The 26,118-nt window shown below is 44.7% G+C and overlaps 1 protein-coding gene across 1 annotated transcript in view; it reads right to left on the reverse strand.

Moving 5' to 3' along the window:
* Window positions 1-3,829: 3,829 nt before the first annotated feature.
* LOC142213733 (hepatocyte nuclear factor 4-beta-like) overlaps window positions 3,830-26,118 on the reverse strand; it is a 29,158-nt gene continuing 6,869 nt past the window's right edge. The window contains exons 2-10 of the mRNA XM_075282190.1: window positions 22,347-22,518; window positions 18,902-18,996; window positions 14,503-14,612; window positions 11,696-11,851; window positions 11,342-11,429; window positions 9,163-9,315; window positions 8,724-8,960; window positions 7,036-7,137; window positions 3,830-4,491 (exon numbers count right to left, since the gene is read on the reverse strand). Coding sequence (XP_075138291.1) covers window positions 4,367-4,491; window positions 7,036-7,137; window positions 8,724-8,960; window positions 9,163-9,315; window positions 11,342-11,429; window positions 11,696-11,851; window positions 14,503-14,612; window positions 18,902-18,996; window positions 22,347-22,518 — 1,238 coding nt within the window. The 3' untranslated portion in view covers window positions 3,830-4,366. The remainder of the gene's footprint in view (window positions 4,492-7,035; window positions 7,138-8,723; window positions 8,961-9,162; window positions 9,316-11,341; window positions 11,430-11,695; window positions 11,852-14,502; window positions 14,613-18,901; window positions 18,997-22,346; window positions 22,519-26,118) is intronic.

Below are 26,118 nucleotides of genomic sequence, written 5' to 3' on the forward strand. Positions count from 1 at the left end.
TCAGGCTTGTCAGAATTTGCAGCACAGGATTATTGGCATGCTCCATGGCTACTGACTGACAAGGATTAAGAGATTTGACACCTGGCAAGCTTTATTTGTCCTTGTCCTCCCATGCATTTATCTGACAGGCGATTTATGTTGTGTGTTAACCCACTTTTTGCTGGAGGTGACCTGTGTCTCATAAATGTGGTTAATAGTGGGTGTTCCTGCAGAACAAGGAGTGCATTTAAAGGGCCGGTCCAGTTTTATAAAAATTAATAAAAAAATGCTCTGTTGAACTTTATACTTAACTTCCTCACCATGTCAAGAACTTTATCAGTGAGTGGGGGTATATACATATTAAAGAGGAATACTTTCACCCCTAATGTTTCATTCTAGGCTGATCCTCAGCGTAGAGATCCAGGCAGTGACTGACATGTGAAGGTGCAGTGTTTGGTCACTGTGCCATGGACCATAAGAGAACATCAGGAGTAGCCTAGTATCTCCTCTCCATTGGTTGGATACACCCAGCTGCACAGTGTCACTAACTTCTGTCTTTCTTACAGGTCCAGTTCAGGCCACAGGTATTGGCTGTCCTGGTGTTAATAAGGATAGATAATGCGGCGTTCACACTTGCGCTGTTGTCTGCCCTCTGTGTTTTCACCTAAATCCCCAGAAAAACTGCATAGGGATGGCTTGCTGTTGGTCAGTGTAAAAACCCATTAATTTCAATGGGGTTTTAAAGCAATCACTGGTCTGTGACGCATGGTCTCAGTCACCGGTCAGAAGAGCGCCAGAGAGAATGCTGAGCCCAGGACAGGTGTGTATAAGTATTTTTTATTTTTATTTTGGCGTCACTAGACGGAGGCCACTTGTTGTTAGATAGGTGTAGTCATCCTTGTAAATTTAAACCAATTCCCATTAACCCCTGATGAGCCATCGTTATATATGGTGAAACACGTAGGGTGAATTTTTTTTTTTTATCCATCATGCAGGAACAGAACTAATTGACCTTGTTGTGCCTGGTAGCAAGGAGAGTGTCCTAGTATAAGATAGAGCGCTGCATGCTGTTGGTAGACTAATAATACTCTTTGAGAAGCCTATATATACAAGGTAGTTGAAAGGATGGAGTGTAGTTATCCTTGAACCTCGTCGTCAGTACCTTGTTGAAATTATTAGGCAAGTTTTAGTTCTACCTACCTAATAATAGCCTACACAGCGATACTAATAGTTAGACTAAGGCACGTACGTGCTGAAACGCGTCAGTCGACGTCATCTTTGTATCTCGGTGTGTTGGGGTGGGGATCACCTCTGGTCTAATGGACTGTTATGTGTTTTAAAATTTGGACCCAATAAAGCATTATGATTTTTTATTAATGTGGATGCTGGATTCTTCAACTTTATACAAATAGTTATCCTTGGTAATACTCCCCTGCCTCCTTGTGGCTTCACATTGTTTTAATGGCATGGCAATGTGAGCACTGGTTAGTGTATTTACCCCTGCAATCTGTTATTTGCTTACTGTAGGGTGTTTTATACAATCCCTCTTTAGGAGCATTTTTATTGGAGTCTCCATACAACAGTGGTTGACTCCGGTAGTTTGTGGTGGGGTATTTATATACATTTTTTTTTAATGCCTTTTGGAAATATATAGTGATAGTGAAATGTGAGGACTAACCGGATATATAGCCCTGTATCATTTGGTGGTTTACACGTAATATTTCCCAACCCTAAGCGCTTTCAGACAGTTTTTAATTGGCGTTTATTTGAATCACTATAGGTTACGCACCTTAAATAAACATGGGTGTCTACACTTATTAATTTTTTTCTTTTGAATTCATTCAATTATGAACAATTTCTTGGAATTTATCCCAAATTTATTTTTTGATATATTTCGCTGCAGCACCCATAACATGTACATCAGCTGACTGAAGGAACCATGGAATCATCAGAGGAAATCAGGCCAGGAGTAGGCAGTCAAGAAAGGAAAATGTCTGTGCTTACCCCTAGTTCCAAACAGGGTTATTTGTTTTGCTCCAAACACACAAGGCCTTGTCTCTGGAGAGTGTGCTCACAATTATACAGCTCCACTTCTCCCCTTCAGGCACCAATGCATGTGCACGGACCCGAATGTTCGCACTTGTGCATATTTCAGACACCAAATTCCTGGTTTGAATACTTCCATCATTACTTCTATATTGCTCCACTACAAATGAGTAGACGTTTCTGTCCACACATAGTAGTATAGACAAAAGTCCTATGCTTGGCTATTCCATGGAGGGGATGCAGTGCTGTAACCTTACCCAAGGAACTATGGGAAGAATATGCAAATCTGTCTCCCAAGATGTAAACAGGGAGACAGTGCCTCTGTTATGCCGCCTTCTATAGCAAGCACCCTGAACAACATGCCCGACTTCCCAGAAGTCTTCACTGCATGATGCGAGGTTATAACCAAATCAATTTCTCAGCTACGAACGGCACTGTTTCTGTCTCTTTGGACTTCATCAGCGCAGCCTAGAGAGAATTGATTTGGTTTAAGTGAGAGGCTGAGAGACCAGATGATGGGGATAACGTCTATCCATAGACGTTATCCCCATAACCAAGGAACTATGGAAGGCAAAAGGTTTGCCTATAAGCTGTGGCTAAAACTATGTAATTGTGGCAAGTTATTTGTTATGTTGATGCATGTTTGTACTGTTTTTGATGGGGGACCCAACTTTTGGTGGAGAACCTATTGGACTTTTAGGCATAAATAGCTTTGTGTTGTTATGGTTTGTTCTATACCTCAATTATCATCCTATGATACTTGATAAAGGGCTATATACCCTGAAACACATTGTGTTTCGATTTAAAATAAAGAACCAAGTTTGGAACTACAGTTAAAGGCCCAAGTTCTTCTTGTTTTTGATGATCCACTCTGGGTCTGATTCCCTATGATGATTCTGTGACGCCCCTGTATACTTTGCTCTGTAAGAGTACCCTTGTGTATAATGTGGTGATGAGCATAACTTTTGTTGAAACCAATCAATTACTTCGGCCAGTAACTCACCCTCTTAACTTACTCATTCCCATTCCTGCTCACTGCCACCTCAGCTTTCCCTGCAGCCCCCAGGAGGCCCCCTGCACCACATATTATGTCATTGCAGTGCACAGGGCCCACTGAAGGCTGAATTGAGAAGTGGAGGAGACCAAGAGCTAGAGCACGGATTGGTAAGTGAATGTAGAAGTTAGGTTCTCCCTGGTTCTATCGATCTGGTTGTTAAAAATACAAATGGATCATAGAAGTGGGAGAAGTTGAGCCAAAACCAGCTCTGCAACTTGTACAAGAGTGTACCTGGAGAAGAGAAGTAAGTAGCGAGTTGCGACCTAATACTGCTGTATGGTTGGTAGCACTGGTTCTGAGTGTTATACAGGGGAACCGGTATGTGATTGAGGAGATTCAGCATTCAATGACCACAGTTAATGTAGAGACTTTAAAGAAGTATTCCCATCTGTAAGACCATATTCATACTTGTAGTTTAAGCTGACATGTTTTACACAGCACATGGCTTTACCTAACTTGCCCAATTTGTCGGATACAGTTAAATATGTCTCTTCAGTGTTTACAGGTTACAGATGACATCTCTGTTCTGGCTGGTGGCTCAGTCCCTGCTTCCGGCCATCTATATTCACTTCTCTCTGTTTATTGCTTTCAGTTGCTGAGCCCTGATAAGGGCCAGAAAAGTTTCTTGATGTTTACAACTAGCACAAGTAGGTTGTGGGACTGAGCAGAAAGTGGAGAGAAGGGACTGAGAGAACCCATTTAATGCAAGAACATTTACATCTATTTATTTGTTGCCCCCCCCCCCCATTGAGTTGTAGAATGTGTGGTATTTAATTGCCAAGTATAAAGTCTATTTGCCCAGTTTACATTATACACCTCTGCACAGATTCATTCATTCTGAATTGTCCTTTGAACAAGTTCTCTTCTGCGATTTGTAGGGAGAAGCAGCCATGTTTCTGTGCTGGACTGTAGGAATCTTCTACAATTTAGTAACCTTATTACATCATTTAGTGTCATCTACTTTTTCCAGCTATTGACATATTCTGTTTATTAGGTTTGCTTCTTCAATCAGAACGTGCCAACTGATGGTGAGTAGTAAAATTCATCTTTTCGGCATCGGCTCCACAATCCACAGAATGTGAGTAAATGTTCTTGCATCCATTTTCGAGCGTATTGTCATCTATTCACGGTTAAAATATCTTTGATGTGGTCACCAGACCCCTACTCTCATTGCATTTAAGGCAGTGATATCAAGTATATCAAGCTGGCCACAACTCATGTTATCCACCACCAGAAAGTTCAGGTGTATGCTTATAAAAGGCAAATCCTTTTATCACCTACAGCCTATACGACTTCTTTCTTGGCAATGACAGTACGGTGCAGGACGGGTATGGCAGCCCCAGTGTTCAGCTTATACTCTTCACTGCTTGTATTGGTGGACGGAGAAGGGAGTGATGTGTCAGAAGATTCTGTTAAAGAAAAGAAGATTCTTAAAATACAGTGAAGTGACCCGATTAAACCCAATATCCTGTTTTGAATACTTTTCCTATATGAAAAGATAAAGAACTTGACATAAATCAATAAAATGTATGTTAACGTATCGTATTTAGGGTTGAGCCGATCTTGAGATTTCAGGTTCGTCTTTAAACTCTGATTTCCTTTGAATAAATGGAACAAGTTCAAGGGTAACCGCGCTTCTCCAGGGTTTGGATATAGTTTGGATCATATTCCAAATAACGTACCGATTGTCATCATATTCATTCTAATAATTTGTCCCGAGTGAGCGTGAAACCTATTTGTTTGGATACAATCCACAACTTACTTGTAAAAAAAAAAATCTGATTTCCGATCATTTTCCATCCCGATCGCGAAATTTACTCTATCGCCGATCGGAATCCGATCTTTTCCGATCCCGATCACTCAACACTATTCGTATTGTGTAAATTGTCATTACTCCATTGCTTCTCACCATCATTCTGGCACCTCAGGACCATCAGTATAGAGTAGCGATGAATACAACCCTGTTCGTACAGCCCAGATTTATGGAGACTGGCATTCCTCACTCCAATCTTCATAGCCCTTCCACAACATGCTCTTGAAGGGGAAATGTATGCTAGCCTAATGATAAATGTGGTCGGGCTGACTCTGTCTCCTACCCAAAACTCCTCCTTTTCATGGAAGAGGAAGGTGGCACAAAAGTCACCACGGAAAACTGGAGTATAAGGTATAATGAATAAGCCCCTTTGTGTTTCTTGGACAGCAGAATCTTCTAGTTTTTCAGATAGAGGTAGAAATACATGTGAAAAGTTCGTTTAGGCAAAAGGCCCCACATTGCAGAATTGCAGCTTTTTTTTTTTTTTTTTTTAAGCAAACCCAGGAAAGTACAAGTGTTACTTATATATATATCCCATGTATTTTCTAGCCTTTCTTGGCTTTGGCTCAAAAAAACTGCAACAAAATCTGCAACATGGTGCCTTAGCCTTAAGCCCCTGATATGTGGGATGATTTACTCTAGGGCGTTAATCACGGGGCAAAATTTGGATGGAATTGGAGTCTAGGAAAAAAAAAAATTAACAACTCCAGCTTAAAAAAAAATATATATATATATATATATATATATATATATATATATATATATTATAATTTATCATAATTCTCATACAATTACTACTATTGTCCAATTAATTAGATGTATAGTTTGTTGCATATTTATTTTGATAAGAATCCAAGCACTAGCTTTTTTTGTGACTTAGACAGAGGTGCTTTAGGGTAAGCTCACACAGAGTTTTTTTGGTCAGGGTTTTGAGGCTGTATTCACCTCAAAACCCTGGCCAAAAAGATGTCTCCCATTGAAATCAATGGGAACCGCTCAGGTCTTTTTTTCTGGGAGCCCTTTCTTCCGGCTCCCGGAAAAAAAGAAGCGAGGTGCTCATTCTTCAGGCTGAGTCGCCTCGTGATTCGGCCTGAAGACACACTCTCCTCCGGACTAGTCCCATTCATTGCACAGTGCGTGGCTGGATGCCAGTGCAGTGCACCATCTTTCAGTCGCGGCTACCCGGTTTTTGGATCAGAACCTGAGGCGGCCTCCGCCTCAGGTTCCAATCCAAAAAGCCCTGTGTGAACTTACCCTTACTGACCATGGCTGTAAAGTTGGAGTTGGGCTGTGGATAACTAGAGTATTTGGAGATGGTGGCTTGGTCTACTGACTCCACAGTCCTGAGGTTTCATGCATTGTCATAACTTATGACTTTACTTCAGTACTTCTCTGTAGAGAATAACTTTGCAACAGTAATTTTTATTAGCAACAGTTGTGAAATTATGTGCAATGTTCCTTGCAACTTTTTTTCCCCATATGAAAATATTGAAGTTGTGTCACACGTTTGTGCTTCAATGTGTCTTCATCATTGTTAGGATAAGTTCACACTGTTTTTTTTTTTTTTTACACTGATTCAGATATGAAAAATCCTCAAATGTTCCTCTCATGGGAGTCAGTGATAGACTTTGTTGCTTGTGTATGGGCATAGTGTGTGAATGGACATAACCATATCCCGAACCTCAGCATTTCACAACTGCAGAAAGCCATGATTCCCAGATTCCTGCTATAGGCTACATGGTACAAATACAGGTCAGGTTGTTCCACTTTGTATTGGCGTCATGTGAATAATACCCTTAGGGAAGCTGTAAGATGTGATTAATGTAAAAGGACTTAACCTTGTGACAAGAATCCATTAGAGCAAGGGTGCATTCACACAACTGAGTTTCAGCCATGAAACTCGGTCCGTGTGATGACCAGATTTAGCAGCCTACACCTTATGCTGGGACAGGGACTCCTAGCAGTATAGTTATCTGAGCTGCTGGGAGTCCCTGCCTCCCAACAACATACTGTCCCATACTGTAAGATTACAAATAGCAGCTGCTGATCAGGTCATTTATGGTGAAAGCCTTCAAATTTGTGGTCTTTACCCTTCAAATGTCCTTCACTTTTTTGGGTAGAGAAGAAATCTAGGGCTCACCTGAGGGCAGCACCTGAGTGACTGTGTGAGCGGGAAGAAGCTCAAGGCTGAGACTTGAGGGAGCTGCATGTAGATAATGATGACTTCCATCTGACGCGGACCCTGCAACAAAAAATTGGAGTCAGACATTATACCCACAGCATTGTGGTGGCACCAATCAGAACCAGCATCAGCAAAAGACTCCCTGTAGTGAGCTTACATGACCAGTATGTGGTACTGGTGTAAATTGTTCATGTGTCATGTCACCTTTAAAGGAAGTCTACCACCCACCACCATGTTACAAACCATATTACAGTGATAAATAACATATCTTTGTTATGTATGTCACATTAGTAATTTTGGAGAAAAAAAAAAAAAACTTTAAAGCTTTATGAAAATGAGGCAGTTGGTGCACTGGGGGCGGGCTGTCAGCTTTCTGGTGCACTGCTCTTGCTGCTCAGATAGGATGGATGATTGCAATGGGAGGATCAAGGCGTCTAAGAGGCAAGTTTTTTCATTAGTACAGTAGGAGGTCATGCTGTATCATGGACTCACACATACACACATTGCTGTTCACATGTGAAAATATAAAAATCTGTTTGGATACACCCATAGCAGCCTGTGGATGTTCACCAGAAGGTTTCTACTCTCTGACAGTAAGCAGAGACCTTAAGATGATGAGAAATAAAGAAGTAATTGGGAAGTTACAAATTTTGGTGCAAGTTTAAGGCTAAGGTTGAAGCAGCTTTTTTGGTGCAGATTTCGCTGCGGTGTTTTTTGTTGGTTTTTTTGAGCCAAAGTCAGGAGTGGAATGAGCAATAGGTAGAAGTATAAGAAGTTCCTATATAATTCCTATTCCTTTTATAGCCATTCTTGGCTTTGGCTCAAAAAAAAAAAAAAAAACGCAGCAAAATCTGCAACAAAAAAAGCTGCGCTTCTACAATGTGGTGCCTCAGTCTTAAACCCCACGTTGCGGAAATGCAGCTTTTTTGTTGCAGATTTCGCTGCGGTGTTTTGAGCCAAAGCCAAGAATGGCTACAGATGGAATGGGAAATATATAGGAAGTACTTTATTTCCCCCTTATGCTCAATCCACTTCTGAATGTAAACTCGTTCAGAGTGAGCGGCATAAAAAACAGATCCCATTGAATTTAATGGGTGCCGGCATACGCGCGCTCCCCATTGAAATCAATGGGAGGCTTTTTTTTTTTTCTTTTTTTTTTTTACCTATTGCTTTCAATGTGATATGCACGTATGCCGGCACCCATTCAAGTCAATGGGATCTGTTATTTACACCGCTCACTCTGAACGAGTTTATGTTCAGAGTGAGCGGAACATGTGACGACTCCATAACTGTGCTGTTTTGTGCCACTCTGGTCTTTTTTTTCCCCAGTCTATGGGTGGTATGTAAATTATAGTGTAGATCTGCACCAGATCATAGCTGGTTTAGATTTGAGTTTGTGGCGAACAAACGGGAAGGATGAGACCATATTATTCAGAGGTTGTTTCTTAATGAATGTGCCACATCCTAGTCATGTCCAGTTTCTACTAAGTGGAGCATATGAATCAATATTCTTAAGAAATTGTCCCCAATGTATTAGTAAATTGCAGAACTTTTTCTATATGTGACTCAGCTTTTGGAATATAGAGACATATCTAGAACACAATTTTTCATTTCCATTGCGTTACCCTAATATTGTGCTGCTTTACCTCCCAACAACATTTCCTGTAGCAGGCTGTCGATTCGCGCCATTCCAAACAACTTTGCAAACTGCACCTGCTCAATCATCTGCCATGTAATACTTTGCAGAGGAGGAAGGAGGAGGAGGATGTCGCTGAAGCGGCCTCGGGAGTCGTACTGCCGGTCATTAATGTAATCTTCTAGGTTGACCTGCACCTGGAACCGCATGTTCTTCACTTTACTGGAGTCACTGAGGCCCTTACAGTCTGGGGTAAAACAAAGTGGTGATCAGAAAATGTGACATATCTAATGCTAGTCGCAACATTTTTCCCCTGAAATACCTTTAAAAAGAGGATGTGGCTAAATGGTCAAAATATTGTGACATAAGCCATATCCAAATCCTGATTCGCTACCTGCATGTCTTACAATTTTTGCACTGGTGTTACCTTCCCCTTACATGACACTCACCAGGGTCAAAAAATATAATGGCCTTAAGACAGGCGTACTCATTGTCATCAATCTGGATTTCCCGTAGCGGCTTCACTAGTTCGTCCAGGATCCTTACCGCAACACGTGCTATTTCCAGCTCAGGACACTGCATGGGAATAATGAAGTCATTACCTGCAAGGAGGAAGAGAAGGACCAATCAGATCCAAGTGTCTAATCATAGAGGTCAAGTGACAGAAGTGTCTTTGAAATATTGGAGTTGTTTGCCCACCCTGGTGACATTACAACTCTGTGGTAGCATCAGCCATATTCTTCGGAGTGGTTTGCCGGGAAAGTAGCATACCAGCCAGGGACAGAAAAGACTTGACATACTGGTTAGAAGGGCCAGCTCTGTCCTGGGGAGCTCCCTAGACCCAGTACAGGTGGTGGGTAACAGAAGGATACTGTCCGTGGTGAGCTCCATGCTGGAGAATAACTCCCATCCCATGTATGAGACCATGATCGCACTGGCCAGCACTGTAAGTGACCGACTGCTTCACCCCAAGTGTGAGAGGGAGCGCTATCGCAGGTCCTTCCTTCCAACCGTGGTCAGGCTGTATAATCACCATCAGGTCAAGCGAAGAGCAGTCTGCACAGAGAACTAAATGATCCTGAGTCTTTATTTTCTTTTTAGTTGCTCTGACTCCTAGTATCTTTATCTATCTGCTATTCTGAGCTTGTATGTGTTCTTTCTTGTAATATATTACTGTAATAATCATGCTGCTGTTAACACACTGAATTTCAACATTCTTAAGAAATCTTATCTCATTTTACACTGCACTGTAAATGAGGAATTAGTGAGGGACCTAGAAAAGAGTGATACAAAAAGGGGTAAGGGGAAATCTCAGCAGCAGTAAGTACAAAACATTACGTTTTATGGTGATGGAGACTCTGTGTTTCAGGCAGGGTTGGGCTGATCTCTCTCCATTGTCTTCACATAAACCTGAATCAGTAAACTTATAATGGCCCCATTGATACAACTACCTTTAAAGAGGACCTTTCATCAGATCAGGCACATGCAGTTCTATATACTGCTGGAAAGCTGACAGTGCGCTGAATTCAGCACACTGTCGGCTTTCCCGATCTGTGCCCGGTGTAAAGCGCTATCAGTCCCGGGACCGTAGCGCTTTAGTGTCAGAAGGGCGTTTCTGACACTTAGCCAGGAACGTCCTTCTGCCTCGCGGCGCCTATCGTGCTGTACAGTGTGAGTGGGGAGGAACGCCCCCTCCCTCTACTCACACAGCTCGTCCATAGACGAGTATTATCAGGAGAGGGAGGGGGGAGTTCCTCCCTGCTCCACAGTACAGCACGATAGGCGCCGCGAGGCAGAAGGACGTTCCTGGCTAAGTGTCAGAAACGCCCTTCTGACACTAAAGCGCTACGGTACCGGGACCGATAGCGCTTTTCACCGGGCACGGATCGGGAAAGCCGACAGTGCGCTGAATTCAGCGCACTGTCAGCTTTCCAGCAGTATGTAAAACTGCATGTGCCCGATTTGATGAAAGGTCCTCTTTAAATTGATGCAGCCCCCCACTCTGCTGATTTTTTTTTTTTCTTGCTTATAGGATGAAAAATTTAAGTTACCACACATTGCAGTCTAAGGGTATGTTCACATGGCAGAATTTGCCTCTGATTTGAGGCAGGAGATTCAAGACTTGCTGCTCATTAGGCCCATTCCTCTGGGATTAGTCAATGGAAGAAAGGTACAAGGGGCCAAAAATGAACATGAATTTAGATAACTGTGCTGCTGATGAATCCTAAGGGTATGGTCACACTGAGTTTTTGGCAGGCTGAAAAACATCCTTCAGGAATTAGGAAATTTATTTTTTTTTGCACAAAAAAATGCATTCAAAAACGCATCAAAAACCACGATAAAAAAAAACATGTAGTTTTTTACCACCTCCCATTGATTTCAATGAGTTTTTCAAGGTGGAATCTGCCTGAAAATAGGTCAAGTTGCTTTTTTTTGGTATAGCTGAAAAAAATCTTTTAGAGGAAAAAAAAAATTGCTACTGGCTCCCATTGAAATGAATGGGAGGCACTTTTTGAGGCGGATTCTCCCTCAAAATTAGCCTGCAAAAAAACTCTGTGTGAACATACCCTAAAGCAGCAAGGCAGCTGCAGGAGGAGACAGTTCATAAAATGATTCTTTGTTTCTTACCTAGAAGAAGGAAATCTTTGTAAGGGAGGGAGCGCTTGGCAACACCCAGCAAGAGATGAGCTCCAGCATGTGCCCGCAGCAATGCCACCTGGGGAACAACAGAGGAAGGGGGATGGGTGACAGTACAGTAGGCATAGAATTCTCAAAGATACAAAATAATGATAAGTAATATAAACATAATGAAGCTGGAGCTGTGTGGTTCTTATCTTTGGGTTAAGGCTTTGGTTAGTTTTGAACTCACTGATGGCAGATGACATGTGACTCCTAATAATAGGATGCCTGACCTCCCACCCTCAGGCAAGGGGGTCCATTATACAGGACATTTGGTCACCATAGAGTATTGGATATGTTTACCTGGTCGTCCAAGGGAAGCTCACAGAAAGCTGGGATGTACTTTGCCCACTCCACCAATAGAAGGAGCTGCTGCTTCATGGATTCGCACACATCACTGATTGTAGCAATTTTTTTCATGGCAATATCCCCCACAGATGCTGGACTGAGGCAGGAGAACTGGCAGGAGGGAAAGGTAATTTATGTTAAATGAATAAAAAAAAAAAAAAAAAAAAAAAAATCCAATGTTGATCCCCTTAAAATGACGATAAGCTTAAAAGTCATATACACAGTGGTGGAAAGTTATTATATGCCAGTTTTCTGGAAGGGTCTATTTGTGGTGCATCTTTAATGTACAGCCCTTTCTTGTGCCAGAGATGTGCCACATCGCTCATTCTGCTCCTTGCTTGCCACTTTTTGTGAAAATGAGTGAAGTGGGGGCATAGGGCGAGGTGGGCCGGAGTAGGGACACCTCAGCCAACAAATTTACTTTAACTCATCGTAGAAAACTGGCAAAAGTTATATGTGAAATCTACCCCCGATCCTTTCTGGCACAGATTCCAATTCTGGTGCTCTGGAATGTACCTACTTTATTAAGAGGCTGGAGCCTCTTAAATAATTCAGGTGCCCCTCGTACCAGTCAGGGACCTTATTAAGACTGGCATAAGAAACCACAATTTTAATAAATTCCCCACAGTATTTAATTCACAAAATACATGGTATTCCCCATTGACCCAATGAACTACTGGCCCACTGTACTAATCAACCATGACCACCAGGTGGTGCTGCACTGTGTCTTTATTCTTGCCCTGAGCCACTCTCTTTCTTTGCAGTCACTTTCCACTCGCCTCTTATAAATTTGGCAGTAGATAAGAGAAGATTGTTCTGTGCACTGAGAACTGTGTCCTGACACTATGCAGATCACTGGCAGCTCACCATTAACCCCTTCATTAAGAGAGTCTTCATGTGGATAACATGGGTGCGGACTATTGGACTAAGAATGAAACGTCATTCTCTTTGATGTTTAGTTCTATTTGGTCCTCTGTCTGTCAACAAGTAAAATGAAATATGAAAAAATATAAATAATATGAGATTGCAGCTCCCTATGTTACATTTGCAGCAACATCCAGTTGTTAATGGTTCCCGTGTTCCCATTTTAGACATTCACCAGAATTAAACTGATTCCCCATCATCAATCAAAATCAGCGACACCGCACCTCTCGCTAAGAAGAAGCCTGCGTTTACAGTGGACTGGATTAGAAGATTCCTGTCCATGGGCTGTGTCTTATATTGCCGCTTATTTACTTCATTGGAGGAGAGCTACCGTATGAGACAATTTGGGGACAGTTGCTGTGTCTTTGGATGAAAGCAGCCATGTTTTTGTAATCCTGATCATCTACTTTAACAAGCTCCAGTCTGGAGTATCACTTTTTTACAAACTGTATATCAACAAATCCTAATCCTCATATTATAAAAAGAGCTGCAGCTATCTAATAGACATGTTTTAGTTCCTCACTGATACAAAGATTTGTTTGCTGTCAGTGAATAAGAACATTGCTGTTTACGCTCCTAGGCAGAAAAACAATCCTAGCCTAATGCTTCTTACATCTGAGGGTTTGCTACAATGATAGCCAGTTTTGACAGTCCTCTGTGATATATACAGTTAAAGGGAGCCCAATTGAGTTTTCATACTGATGACCTATCCAAAATGGACAAGGCGCACATGCAGTACCAATCCTATTCTAGTAATAGGTGCAACACAACAGCCCTGTCCACTGCATACCAGTGGTCCAGAGGAACTGCAGCGCCACTCCTATTCAAGCAATCCGAGTCCCAGAGGCTGCTGCAACAGATGAACGGTGCGGGATCTGAGTTTCAGACCCACCACAGATGTCATACTGGTGACTTCCTGGCACAAACTGAGGGGGGTGCATTTTTTAATTGGCTATTGGTTTATTCCAAAAGGTAGTTGCCAATATTTTACTTACCGATCTTTGTTCCTGTCCAATCCCGCCTCTGTTTCTTCCTCCAGAGGGCGCTGCAGTGTTCTTCCATAACCTGGAGGCAAAGTGGAGGCCAGATGTGACAGGAGGCAGGATCGGAGAGTAAAATTTCAGGCACTACCTGTTGGAATGATCTAACTTGTGCGGCACCAGGGCAGGTGAGGAATAACAACAGATACAAACCTCCCAACTTTTAAAGGACAGAAAGAGTGACAGAATGTATGGTGCTCTAATATTGGTCCTCCTATACTTGATTTGGTGCTGGAAAACCCCTTTAAGACTTTTTAAGAGCGATACAAGCAGCCTGCTGTGAGAAATATTAGGTCTGTACAGGCCTCATCTACTAGATATCAACAAGAATATTCACATTCACTGACAGCAAACAGAAATCTTGGCTAGGTGATGAACAGCGCCGCACCTCCCATGAGGCAACCTGAAGCGACCGCTTCAGGCGGCGCTATGCCAGGGCCCCGGGGAGGGCGGCATTTTTGCTTACCTAAGCCAGTCCAGGACAAGCTGTCCTGTACTGGCTTAGCGTCACCGAGCGGTGTATTGGGGAGGCCCTGTGGATGCAGCGCCGCTCCAGCGGCCCCCTCCCCCCCTCTCCCCTCCAGGTCCTCTCCGTGCCTACTCTCTGCCTGCTAACGCCACTCTGCCCCGCCCCCTTCACTCCACCCCCTCCTCCCGGGGGGGGGGGGGGGGCTTTTTGTCGTCCACCTCGGGCGGCGAAAAAGGCAGGTTCACCTCTGGTGATGAACTGAGATACCATACAGTGCGTAACTCTTCCTCATGAATATTACATATTTTGCTGAAATAAGGAGCCCCCACCTGCTGGGTCATTGCTTCCGCCTGGGTCAGGATGTTGATTGATAAAGAGCTATTGTCCTCAAAACTGCTGCTCCTCCTCATACTGATCCGGTCTCTCTCGTTCTGCACGGCTGAAACAACAAAATGGTGAGTGACAGTCAGTCCCTCTGCATGAGAGCAAGTACGCCTATTAACAGAGGCAACCGTAATAGGAATTTCTGCAAATTTCTAATAGACTAATTGTTTCAGTTTCTTATACTTATCACAGCTGCTGGATTGTTACAATGTATTCAATTTAGACAATCCTCTGTGAGAGAGGCTATGTTCACACTTGTGCTGGGGTCTCCATCGTTCTGGTCTGTTGGGGAGCCTGAACAACAGGGAGCATGTCTGCTAAAACAGCGGTTACTCGGCAGACCCCATTATAGTCGCCCAATTATATAGTTTCCTTATTTCCAGAATGGGGCAGGCTCAGAAGGGGGGCATGATACACATTTGGCACAAGAAAGGGCAGTGCGCAAAACGTGTGCTTCAATATCATCCCTCTACACCAAAAAAACCACATAGAGCAGACCTAGGCAAAGTCCGGCCCTTTGACTGATTCAGACCGCCCCGCACAGCTTGACTAGGGAGGCGTGACTAGGGGGCGTGTCTTAGTGCCGGCAGAAGATGGAGACATGTGGAGTGTGTCATAAGGTACTGAGAGATGTAAGGTGAGATGCAGGGTGGAGAGTGTGTGTGTCTGTGTGTGTCTATCTGTCTGTGTCTGTATGTGTGTGTGTGTCTATATGTGTCTGTCTGTCTATATGTGTCTGTCTACACTCACCGGCCACTTTATTAGGTACACCATGCTAGTAACGGGTTGGACCCCCTTTTGCCTTCAGAACTGCCTCAATTCTTTGTGGCATAGATTCAACAAGGTGCTGGAAGCATTCCTCAGAGATTTTGGTCCATATTGACATGATGGCATCACACAGTTGCCGCAGATTTGTCGGCTGCACATCCATGATGCGAATCTCCCGTTCCACCACATCCCAAAGATGCTCTATTGGATTGAGATCTGGTGACTGTGGAGGCCATTGGAGTACAGTGAACTCATTGTCATGTTCAAGAAACCAGTCTGAGATGATTCCAGCTTTATGACATGGCGCATTATCCTGCTGAAAGTAGCCATCAGATGTTGGGTACATTGTGGTCATAAAGGGATGGACATGGTCAGCAACAATACTCAGGTAGGCTTTGGCGTTGCAACGATGCTCAATTGGTACCAAGAGGCCCAAAGAGTGCCAAGAAAATATTCCCCACACCATGACACCACCACCACCAGCCTGAACCGTTGATACAAGGCAGGATGGATCCATGCTTTCATGTTGTTGACGCCAAATTCTGACCCTACCATCCGAATGTCGCAGCAGAAATCGAGACTCATCAGACCAGGCAACGTTTTTCCAATCTTCAATTGTCCAATTTCGATGAGTTTGTGCAAATTGTAGCCTCAGTTTCCTGTTCTTAGCTGAAAGGAGTGGCACCCGGTGTGGTCTTCTGCTGCTGTAGCCCATCTGCCTCAAAGTTCGACGTACTGTGCGTTCAGAGATGCTCTTCTGGCTACCTTGGTTGTAACGGGTGGCTATTTGAGTCACTGTTGCCTTTCTATCAGCTCCAACCAGTCTGGCCATTCTCCTCTGACCTCTGGCATCAACAACGCATTTCCGCCCACAAAACTGCCGCTCACTGGATGTTTTTTCTTTTTTGGACCATTCTCTGTAAACCCTAGAGATGGTTGTGCGTGAAAATCCCAGTAGATCAGCAGTTTCTGAAATACTCAGACCAGCCCTTCTGGCACCAACAACCATGCCACGTTCAAAGGCACTCAAATCACCTTTCTTCCCCATACTGATGCTCGGTTTGAACTGCAGGAGATTGTCTTGACCATGTCTACATGCCTAAATGCACTGAGTTGCCGCCATGTGATTGGCTGATTAGAAATTAAGTGTTAACGAGCAGTTGGACAGGTGTACCTAATAAAGTGGCCGGTGAGTGTATATGTGTGTGTCTCAGTAACCTAGGGGCAGAGATGGAAGGGGAATGTTATACTAGGGCAGAGATGGCAGATGGAGGGGGGGCATGAAATGGGGAAAATAAAGGGGGATATGAAACTGAGGGGGGACGTGAAACTGGGGGTAGATGAAGAGGGCATTTAAACTGGGGGGACATTAAACTGGGGACAACTGGAGGGGGCATTAAACCATGGAGGAAGCTGTAGGGGGACCTGTCTGCCTCTAGTTGCCCCGAGTTTAATGTCACCATCCAGCTACCCCTTCGGTTTAATGTCTGCTTCCAGATTCCCGATTTTAATGTCCCCCTCTAGTTGCCCCCAGTTTCATGTCCTGCTCCAGCTGTCAATTTATTGCCCCTCTCCAACTACCCCCACTGTTTAATGTCCCCCTCCAGCTGCTCCAGTTTCGTGTCCCCTCTAGTTTCCACCAGTTTATACTGGGGCACCAGGAGATGGGCTTAATACTGTGGGGCAGTTGGAAGGGAACATTATAATGTGGGGACATACACTCACCGGCCACTTTATTAGGTACACCTGTCCAACTGCTCGTTAACACTTAATTTCTAATCAGCCAATCACATGGCGGCAACTCAGTGCATTTAGGCATGTAGACATGGTCAAGACAATCTCCTGCAGTTCAAACCGAGCATCAGTATGGGGAAGAAAGGTGATTTGAGTGCCTTTGAACGTGGCATGGTTGTTGGTGCCAGAAGGGCTGGTCTGAGTATTTCAGAAACTGCTGATCTACTGGGATTTTCACGCACAACCATCTCTAGGGTTTACAGAGAATGGTCCGAAAAAGAAAAAACATCCAGTGAGCGGCAGTTCTGTGGGCGGAAATGCGTTGTTGATGCCAGAGGTCAGAGGAGAATGGCCAGACTGGTTGGAGCTGATAGAAAGGCAACAGTGACTCAAATAGCCACCCGTTACAACCAAGGTAGCCAGAAGAGCATCTCTGAACGCACAGTACGTCGAACTTTGAGGCAGATGGGCTACAGCAGCAGAAGACCACACCGGGTGCCACTCCTTTCAGCTAAGAACAGGAAACTGAGGCTACAATTTGCACAAGCTCATCGAAATTGGACAATTGAAGATTGGAAAAACGTTGCCTGGTCTGATGAGTCTCGATTTCTGCTGCGACATTCGGATGGTAGGGTCAGAATTTGGCGTCAACAACATGAAAGCATGGATCCATCCTGCCTTGTATCAACGGTTCAGGCTGGTGGTGGTGGTGTCATGGTGTGGGGAATATTTTCTTGGCACTCTTTGGGCCCCTTGGTACCAATTGAGCATCGTTGCAACACCAAAGCCTACCTGAGTATTGTTGCTGACCATGTCCATCCCTTTATGACCACAATGTACCCAACATCTGATGGCTACTTTCAGCAGGATAATGCGCCATGTCATAAAGCTGGAATCATCTCAGACTGGTTTCTTGAACATGACAATGAGTTCACTGTACTCCAATGGCCTCCACAGTCACCAGATCTCAATCCAATAGAGCATCTTTGGGATGTGGTGGAACGGGAGATTCGCATCATGGATGTGCAGCCGACAAATCTGCGGCAACTGTGTGATGCCATCATGTCAATATGGACCAAAATCTCTGAGGAATGCTTCCAGCACCTTGTTGAATCTATGCCACGAAGAATTGAGGCAGTTCTGAAGGCAAAAGGGGGTCCAACCCGTTACTAGCATGGTGTACCTAATAAAGTGGCCGGTCAGTGTATAGTGTACGGGTGACTGTAGGAGGATTATACTGTGTGGGGGCACATGGAAAGATGATTGTGAATGGGCGGAGTCAATGTAGAAGTGGGTGGAGCTAAATTTGCAGTAGCTCGGCCCTTAGCATAGTTTCAATTTCTTATGCGGCCCCATGGGAAAAATAATTGCCCACCCCTCACATAGAGGGAATTTACCCCAATATGTGTATATGGTGATCAGTGCATAGCTAGGATGATGCCATCATTTTTCAATGTCCCTTCTGTACAGAAGACATTGTCACAGAACTAGAGCACAGCGGGGAGTGTACTTGGTGTCAATCACATGCTAGTCTGAAGTGTTCAGAATTTTCTATCATCAGGGGAAGTAGTGCAGGCAAGAATAGATGTCAGGTATACAAGAACATACTGAAGCCCCAAGATCCTGTACTGTAGGACTAGAATGCACAGTGAAAGTTCTGATGTCTCCACTAATAGGAGGCGGTTTATTAAGGAGTACGCCTTAATTGGAGCTGCATTAACACTCATTAAATGACCCCTTTAAGTGGACATTTATTCAGTAGCACCTTCAGAGTTCCGTATCATCCTTCACTGTTCCTACTTGCCATGATGCTTATGTAATTTCCATGTACATTATACAAACCTTCTTTTTTCATCCCCGCTCTGAAACATTTTCGCAGGCGACAGTAACGGCATTGATTCCTCTTGTCTTTATCTACGATGCATTGTCTGCTGAACCTTCAAGAATATAAGAAAACCATTACTCACTAACTTCAGACAGGCTAGATAGGGTTAGATACAACAATTCAGCAGACTGTATCACATAGGCCAGGAGTAGATACTGTGGCTTAGCAGACTGTATCACATAGGCCAGGAGTAGATACTGTGGTTTAGCAGACTGTATCACATAGGCCAGGAGTAGATACTGTGGCTCACCAGACTGTATCACATAGGTTAGGTGTAGATACTGTGGCTCAGCGGACTGTATCACATAGGTTAGGAGTAGATAGTGTGGCTCAGCAGATTGTATCACATAGGCCAGGAGTAGATACTGTGGCCTAGCAGACAATCACATAGGTTAGGAGTAAATTCTGTGGCCTAGCAGACTATCACATAGGTCAGGAGTAGATACTGTGGCTTAGCAGATTGTATCACATAGGCCAGGAGTAGATACTGTGGCTCAGCAGACTTTATCACATAGGTTAGGTGTAGATTCTGTGGCTCAGTGGACTGTATCACATAGGTTAGGAATATATAATGTGGCTTAGCAGATTGTATCACATAGGTCAAGAGTAGATACTGTGGCTCAGCAGACTATCACATAGGCCAGGAGTAGATACTGTGGCTTAGCGGACTGTATCACATAGGCCAGGAGTAGATACTGTGGCTCAGCAGACTGTATCACATAGGTCAGGAGTAGATACTGCGGCTTAGAAGACTGTATCACATAGGCCAGGAGTAGATACTGTGGTTTAGCAGATTGTATCACATCGGCCAAGAATAGATACTGTGGCTTAGAAGACTGTATCACATAGGCCAGGAATAGATACTGTGGCTTAGCAGACTGTATCACATAGGCCAGGAGTAGATACTGTGGCTTAGCAGACTGTATCACATAGGCCAGGAGTAGATACTGTGGCCTAGCAGACTATCACATAGGTCAGGAGTAGATACTGTGGCTTAGCAGATTGTATCACATCGGCCAAGAATAGATACTGTGGCTTAGAAGACTGTATCACATAGGCCAGGAATAGATACTGTGGCTTAGCAGACTGTATCACATAGGTCAGGAGTAGATACTGCGGCTTAGAAGACTGTATCACATAGGCCAGGAGTAGATACTGTGGTTTAGCAGACTGTATCACATAGGCCAGGAGTAGATACTGTGGCTTAGCAGATTGTATCACATCGGCCAAGAATAGATACTGTGGCTTAGAAGACTGTATCACATAGGCCAGGAATAGATACTGTGGCTTAGCAGACTGTATCACATAGCCCAGGAGTAGATACTGTGGCCTAGCAGACTATCACATAGGTCAGGAGTAGATACTGTGGATTAGCAGATTGTATCACATAGGTCAGGAGTAGATACTGTGGTTTAGCAGATTGTATCACATAGGCCAGGAGTAGATACTGTGGCTCAGCAGACTGTATCACATAGGCCAGGAGCAGATACTGTGGCTCAGCAGACTGTATCACATATGATGATATTAGATACAATGGTACAGCAGACTGTATCACACATTTTACAAAAGGGCCATAGCTCTGTTCATCCTTAGTCACAGTTCATGAATACTACTCCTGAAAGTAAAGATCATGGGAGGAATATGCAAATCTATCTCCCATGATGTTAATACAGGGAGACAGTGCCTCAAGCATGCAGCCCACTAGGGGGCGCTCCCTTTAACATCATGCCCGACCTTCCCAGAGGCCTTTGCTGCAATGACTGAGGCACTGTCTCCCTATATTAATATCATGGGAGACAGATTTGCATATTCTTCCCATGATCCCTCACAGTGGAGCGCAAATTGCTTGATAAGTCTCCACACACCTATATGGTGGTCTCTCCCTAAGGAGTGACAATATCCCCTTAACCTGAAAGTAAAGACTGACGTTCATACAAAAATAACAGGAGAAAGTCTGAGGGCAGGGTGGAATACTTTATATGTTATTTAGGCCATTAGTGGTTGGCTCCTGGTATGTGACCTCAGCAACACTCTATAGAATATTAAGTTTTTGGGCCAGAGATCTCATTAATTTCAGTGTATGTGGGAATATAAAACTTGTATTAATCAGAGCTATCTCCTGCATCTCAGATTTTTGGTGGTTACTGGAGGACGCAGAGAATGAGTCACATGATGATGATTGGTATTCCCCGGAACTAGCAGCCACAGCTTAGTCACATTTTCCCACAGATTCTCAAACATTGACGGAAAGAAATAAAAATATTTTAAGTTAAAGGAAAGTTAATAAAGAAGAGGATGAAGGAGAACAGCATGAGGTCAGCACTGTGTTCACAAGGGACGATGGAGCACTGTCTGCAAAATATTCTTATGACTTATTGGTACATGTACATAAATGGTAGTCACCCAGAAAGAAGATGAAGCGGTTACTAGGTAATGTGACCCCAGAGACTGCAGAATATGGGCTAAGGTCTATTTCAGGTGCTCCTGTTTGGTCCAGGGAACAAGGTTCATGTGATGGCCACAATTCCCACACTGCCCAACACCCAGCTATACCAAACTTACTGCATTATAATGATCTATGATGGTGTGTGGCTCAGCTGGACTATGGGTCTTATGTCTGGTACTCAAATGATGCTATAAGCATGGGACTCGTGAGATGGATAATACATCTCTATACCAAAGTGAAGTTTGTTTAAGCAGAGCCACAAAATATGGCTGCCATGCAGACCATGTATCCCCAACAGCACATGGTTGTTGCAGCTTCTTGAAAACAGCCTGAATATGCAGCATTGTACAGTGCAGCGAATGGTCACATGTAACCATCCGAATAATAGAAAGATTTGTCTTGATGTGTTTAGACTGATACATTGTAACACAACCTGAGAAGTAGCACAGGCCTATTCAACGGATAAGAAGACTGCTACAACAGTGGTCATATACAGAGTCTGATGGACCGCATTAACTATAGATCTGTTAGATGTCCGTTCTTTTAAACTGAAGCCACCGGACAAAAAAAAAAAAATCGGACTTGCAGCACTTTTTTAGCACAATGGAATTTCCAAACGGAGACACCATCACATATGTGAATGTAGCCAGATCAAGCTACTGAGAATGATCCAGCACACTAGATTTTCCCCTAGGTTGGTTACAGTGGAAAGAAACAAGCATGAATCATTCCAACTTCTACACTCAGCTGTACTTAGAGAACTGTGTACACAATACGAAATTTAGGGGAGAAATAGTAGAAGCAGCAGTGTCTTAACCAGCAAAAATACAGTATTTCAGGAGAGGTTACAGATCAAAGTAGTTAATGAAATAAGTCACAGAGTTATACAGCGACGAGGTGCCAGCTGCACAGAGTATTTCAGGAGAGCGATATCTGGGTAATTGTAAGGGCATTACCTGCAGGCATACATGTGATTCTTACGGACACTTCTTCGGAAAAATCCTTTGCAGCCATCACAGCTAGATGCTCCATAATGTTTCCCCGTAGCTCGGTCTCCACAAATTGAGCACAAGGTGCTAACACCATTGCTAAGGGATCCTGGGCTCCCTGTGTCTACGGTTATGATCTCTGAAATAACAAATATGTTTACAAATTCTGTGGGTCAAGCAACACCATGACAACTGCCCCCACCACCATCATCATCATCATCACAAACTGAGAGATGCAGCACATTAATGTATATTTTTATGGTCACATATGTATCAGATGCTGGAGTGAACTAACCATAAAACTCCAGCTAAACTGATGAGATGTTTATTCAATGCCCTGAGTAGTTCCCAGGACTTCGCTGCCCCATGGTTTCTGACATTGGCACCTACTGAAGCTATTTTCAAGCTGAATATTGAGAACGAGTGATTATGAAGATAATCTTGTTTCCCTTAGTCCTAACAGCGGCACAATGTGGGGTATTTCTGCCCCTGTGTGCTGGTAGGACAGGCGGATATTTAATTAGCCAATCAAATGCGTGGCAGGCCCTATAAGAGGGCACAAGAACCTCCCCTCTGCGTGTAAATACAAAAGTACCTCCATTACATTTATATACAGTTTTATACATAAGATATGATTCCCAGGGTGGGAAATCTTGTGCCGCTGTTAGGACTAAGGGAAACAAGATTATCTTCATAATCACTCGTTCCCTGTCGTCCTCAACAGCGGCACAATGTGGGGATATAGCAAGCAGGTCCCCGAGATGGGTGGGACAAACCCATGACCGATCTTAAACTGGTCTGGGCAAAGGCAGTGGAATCTGCCACTTGGTCCTTCAGGCGGTAATGCCGAATGAAGGTGGATTCAGATGCCCAAGAGGCAGCTGCATATATTTGGTCCACAGACAAAGCACTTCTTTCCCCGAGAAGTGGACACTGCCCTGGTTGAATGGGCATGAAGGAAAGATGGAGCCGACAGCCCTTGGGCTGGGATATTATAGCTTTGGCGGCTTTGGCGCCCTTGTTTTTCCCCGTGTAGCTGACCAACAGGTTTTCAGTCCACCTAAAGGGGCGAGTGCGCTGCAAGTAGATCTGCAGGCATCTAACCACATCCAGCTTGTGCCATCTTTCTTCTTCAGCAGAAGAAGGGAACGGAAAAAATACTGGAAGGGAAATCAGTTGGTTCCTGTTTACAGCAGATGGCACCTTGGGACGAAACCCAGGGAGGAACCTAAGCTGTACATGGTCAGAGAAAAAGGTGGTATATGGCTCCTCAGCGGACAAAGCTTGTAGTTCACTAACGCGTTTGGCAGGTGTGACTGCCAATAGCAGCGCCATTTTGCCGGTTAGCGACTTGAGGGAGACCTCTTCCAGAGGTTCAAATGGCTGGCCACATAGGGCGTTCAGGACCGGAATAAGGTCCCATTGGTGGACAGGGGTGTTTACCACCGGTCTCAGCCTAGTTGCCCCTTTAATAAAGGTGCTCACTAAAGGATCCTGAGACAAACGCCTCCCCAGATAGGCGGACAGGGCCGCTACGTGTACCTTGAGTGTGGCCGCAGCAAGACCTCTGTCTAGTCCGTCTTGAAGGAAGTCCAGGATCGCCTCCGTAGGGGGATCGGTGGAGTCCACTTGATGCTGCAGACACCAGGCATTAAAGATGTTACCTATTCGACGGTAGTTCCTGTTAGTCGAATCTGCTCTGGCGCTGGATAGGGTCTTCAAGACGGCTTGTGACAGTCCTCTATTTCTCAATAGGGACTGGTCAACCTCCAGGCTGTCAGGTTGAGTCTCCTCAGATCCTGGCATCTCAGCTCTCCTTGGGTTACCAGGTCTGGGAGTGGGGGAAGCCTCCAATATATGCCCTGATTCATTTGTATGAGCTGAGCAAACCAAGCCCTTTTTGGCCAGAACGGGATTATGGCTATTCCCGAGGCTTGGTCCTGTCTTATTTTTATCAATACCTTCGGTATGATTGGAATTGGAGGGAATATGTAAAACAGCCTGAACCTCCATGGGATGGACAGGGCATCCACCGCCAAGGGATTGTCCTCCTGGTACAGAGAGCAGAAGGTCCCCACCTTGGCGTTGAGTCGGGTAGCCATAAGATCGACCTCCGGGAGACCCCATCTCTGGACGATCTGTTGAAATACGTCTGGATTGAGAGACCATTCTCCTGATACGGTAATACCCTGACTCAGCTGATCCGCTACTATGTTCAGGGAGCCCTTTATGTGAACAGCGGATAACTGGACCAGATTCTTCTCCGCCTAGGCAAATATGAGATTCGTCTCTCTCAGCAAGGTTGGTGACCTGGTGCCCCCTTGTTTGTTTATATAGACTACCACCGTCATATTGTCTGACCGGTTTTTGACAGACTTGCCTTTCAATTCTGGGGCAAAGTGTACTAGGGCCAGGTACACTGCTCTGAGTTCCTTGAGATTGGATGACCCCAGCTCCGGACATCTCCATCATCCTTGTACAGTTTTGTCTTGACAATGGGCTCCCCATCCCCACTGGGATGCATCTGTTGTCAACAGGGTCCACACTGTCGGGACCGTGGACCTTCCGTCTTTCAGGTGTATCCACCATCTGAGGGAAAGACGGGTAGCGGGAGAAAGGCAGATCTTCTTGTGCAATCCCCGTGGAGACCTGTTCCAGGTTCTCAACACTTCCATCTGCAGGGGACGCAAATGCCATAAAGTCCAAGGCACCGCCCTGGCCGAGGATGACATCAGGCCCAGGACTCTCATGGCGGTCCGGATGGTTACCTGCCGAGTGCGCAATAGGAATCGTGCACTGGCTTGGATTCTTTCCTTCCTTGGACTGGAGAGGAAGATCTGCATCGCTTCTGAATCCACTATAAATCCGAGGAATTTTCTTCAGGTGGATGGAACGATTTCGGACTTCTCCCAATTGATAATCCTAACTCCTGTAGGAAGTTGATGGCAAGGTTGAGCTGCTGGAGGAGGGCAGCAGGAGACTGAGCTTTCAGTAGCCAGTCGTCTAGATAAGGGACGATGAAAAGACCCTGAAGTCTGAGGGCCGCGGCGACCGGAGAAATCACCTTGGTGAATACCAGTGGGGCGGATGTGCCGAATGGCAGAGCTGTGAATTGATAGTGCTCCCTGTGGCCGGCCATAGCGACGGCAATCCTGAGGAACTTCCTGTGGAAATGAGCAATGGGGATATGTAGATAGGCGTCCTTCAAATCGAGGTTAACCATCACCTCTCCTGGCTGAAGAAACACAGCCACGGAATCCACGGTTTCCATTCGAAATGACCTCTTCCTGATAAACCGATTGAGGTACCTCAGATCTATTATCATCCTCCAGCCCCCGGTGAACTTGGGGACCAGAAAGACGGGGGAGTAGACTCCCAGACCGAGGTCTGAGGCTGGTACCTTCTCCAGGGCGCCCTTGGTAACATATTCGGCAACCAAGGCTTCTAGACTGGCCTGCTGAGAAGGTGGAAGAGTTTGGGTGGAAACGAACCGATCTGGAGGTGGAAGATGAAAGTCGATGTGATACCCGTGTTGTATGATCTTCAACACCCATGGGTCTTGGATATGGGTGAACCATGCTCTGGAAAAGGAGGAAAGACGTCCTCCCAGGAAGGGGGGCCACAGGGAGCTGCCCCACGTCAAAACTCAGGCTTCCTCTTGGTGTCCTCCTTGGAAGCGCCACGACCAGCTCCCCTAGGGCGATATCTAAAACGCCGTTGTTGGGAAGGGCGTCTATAA

The sequence above is a fragment of the Leptodactylus fuscus genome, chromosome 7 (genome assembly GCF_031893055.1).
Source record: "Leptodactylus fuscus isolate aLepFus1 chromosome 7, aLepFus1.hap2, whole genome shotgun sequence".
NCBI lineage: Eukaryota > Metazoa > Chordata > Amphibia > Anura > Leptodactylidae > Leptodactylus > Leptodactylus fuscus.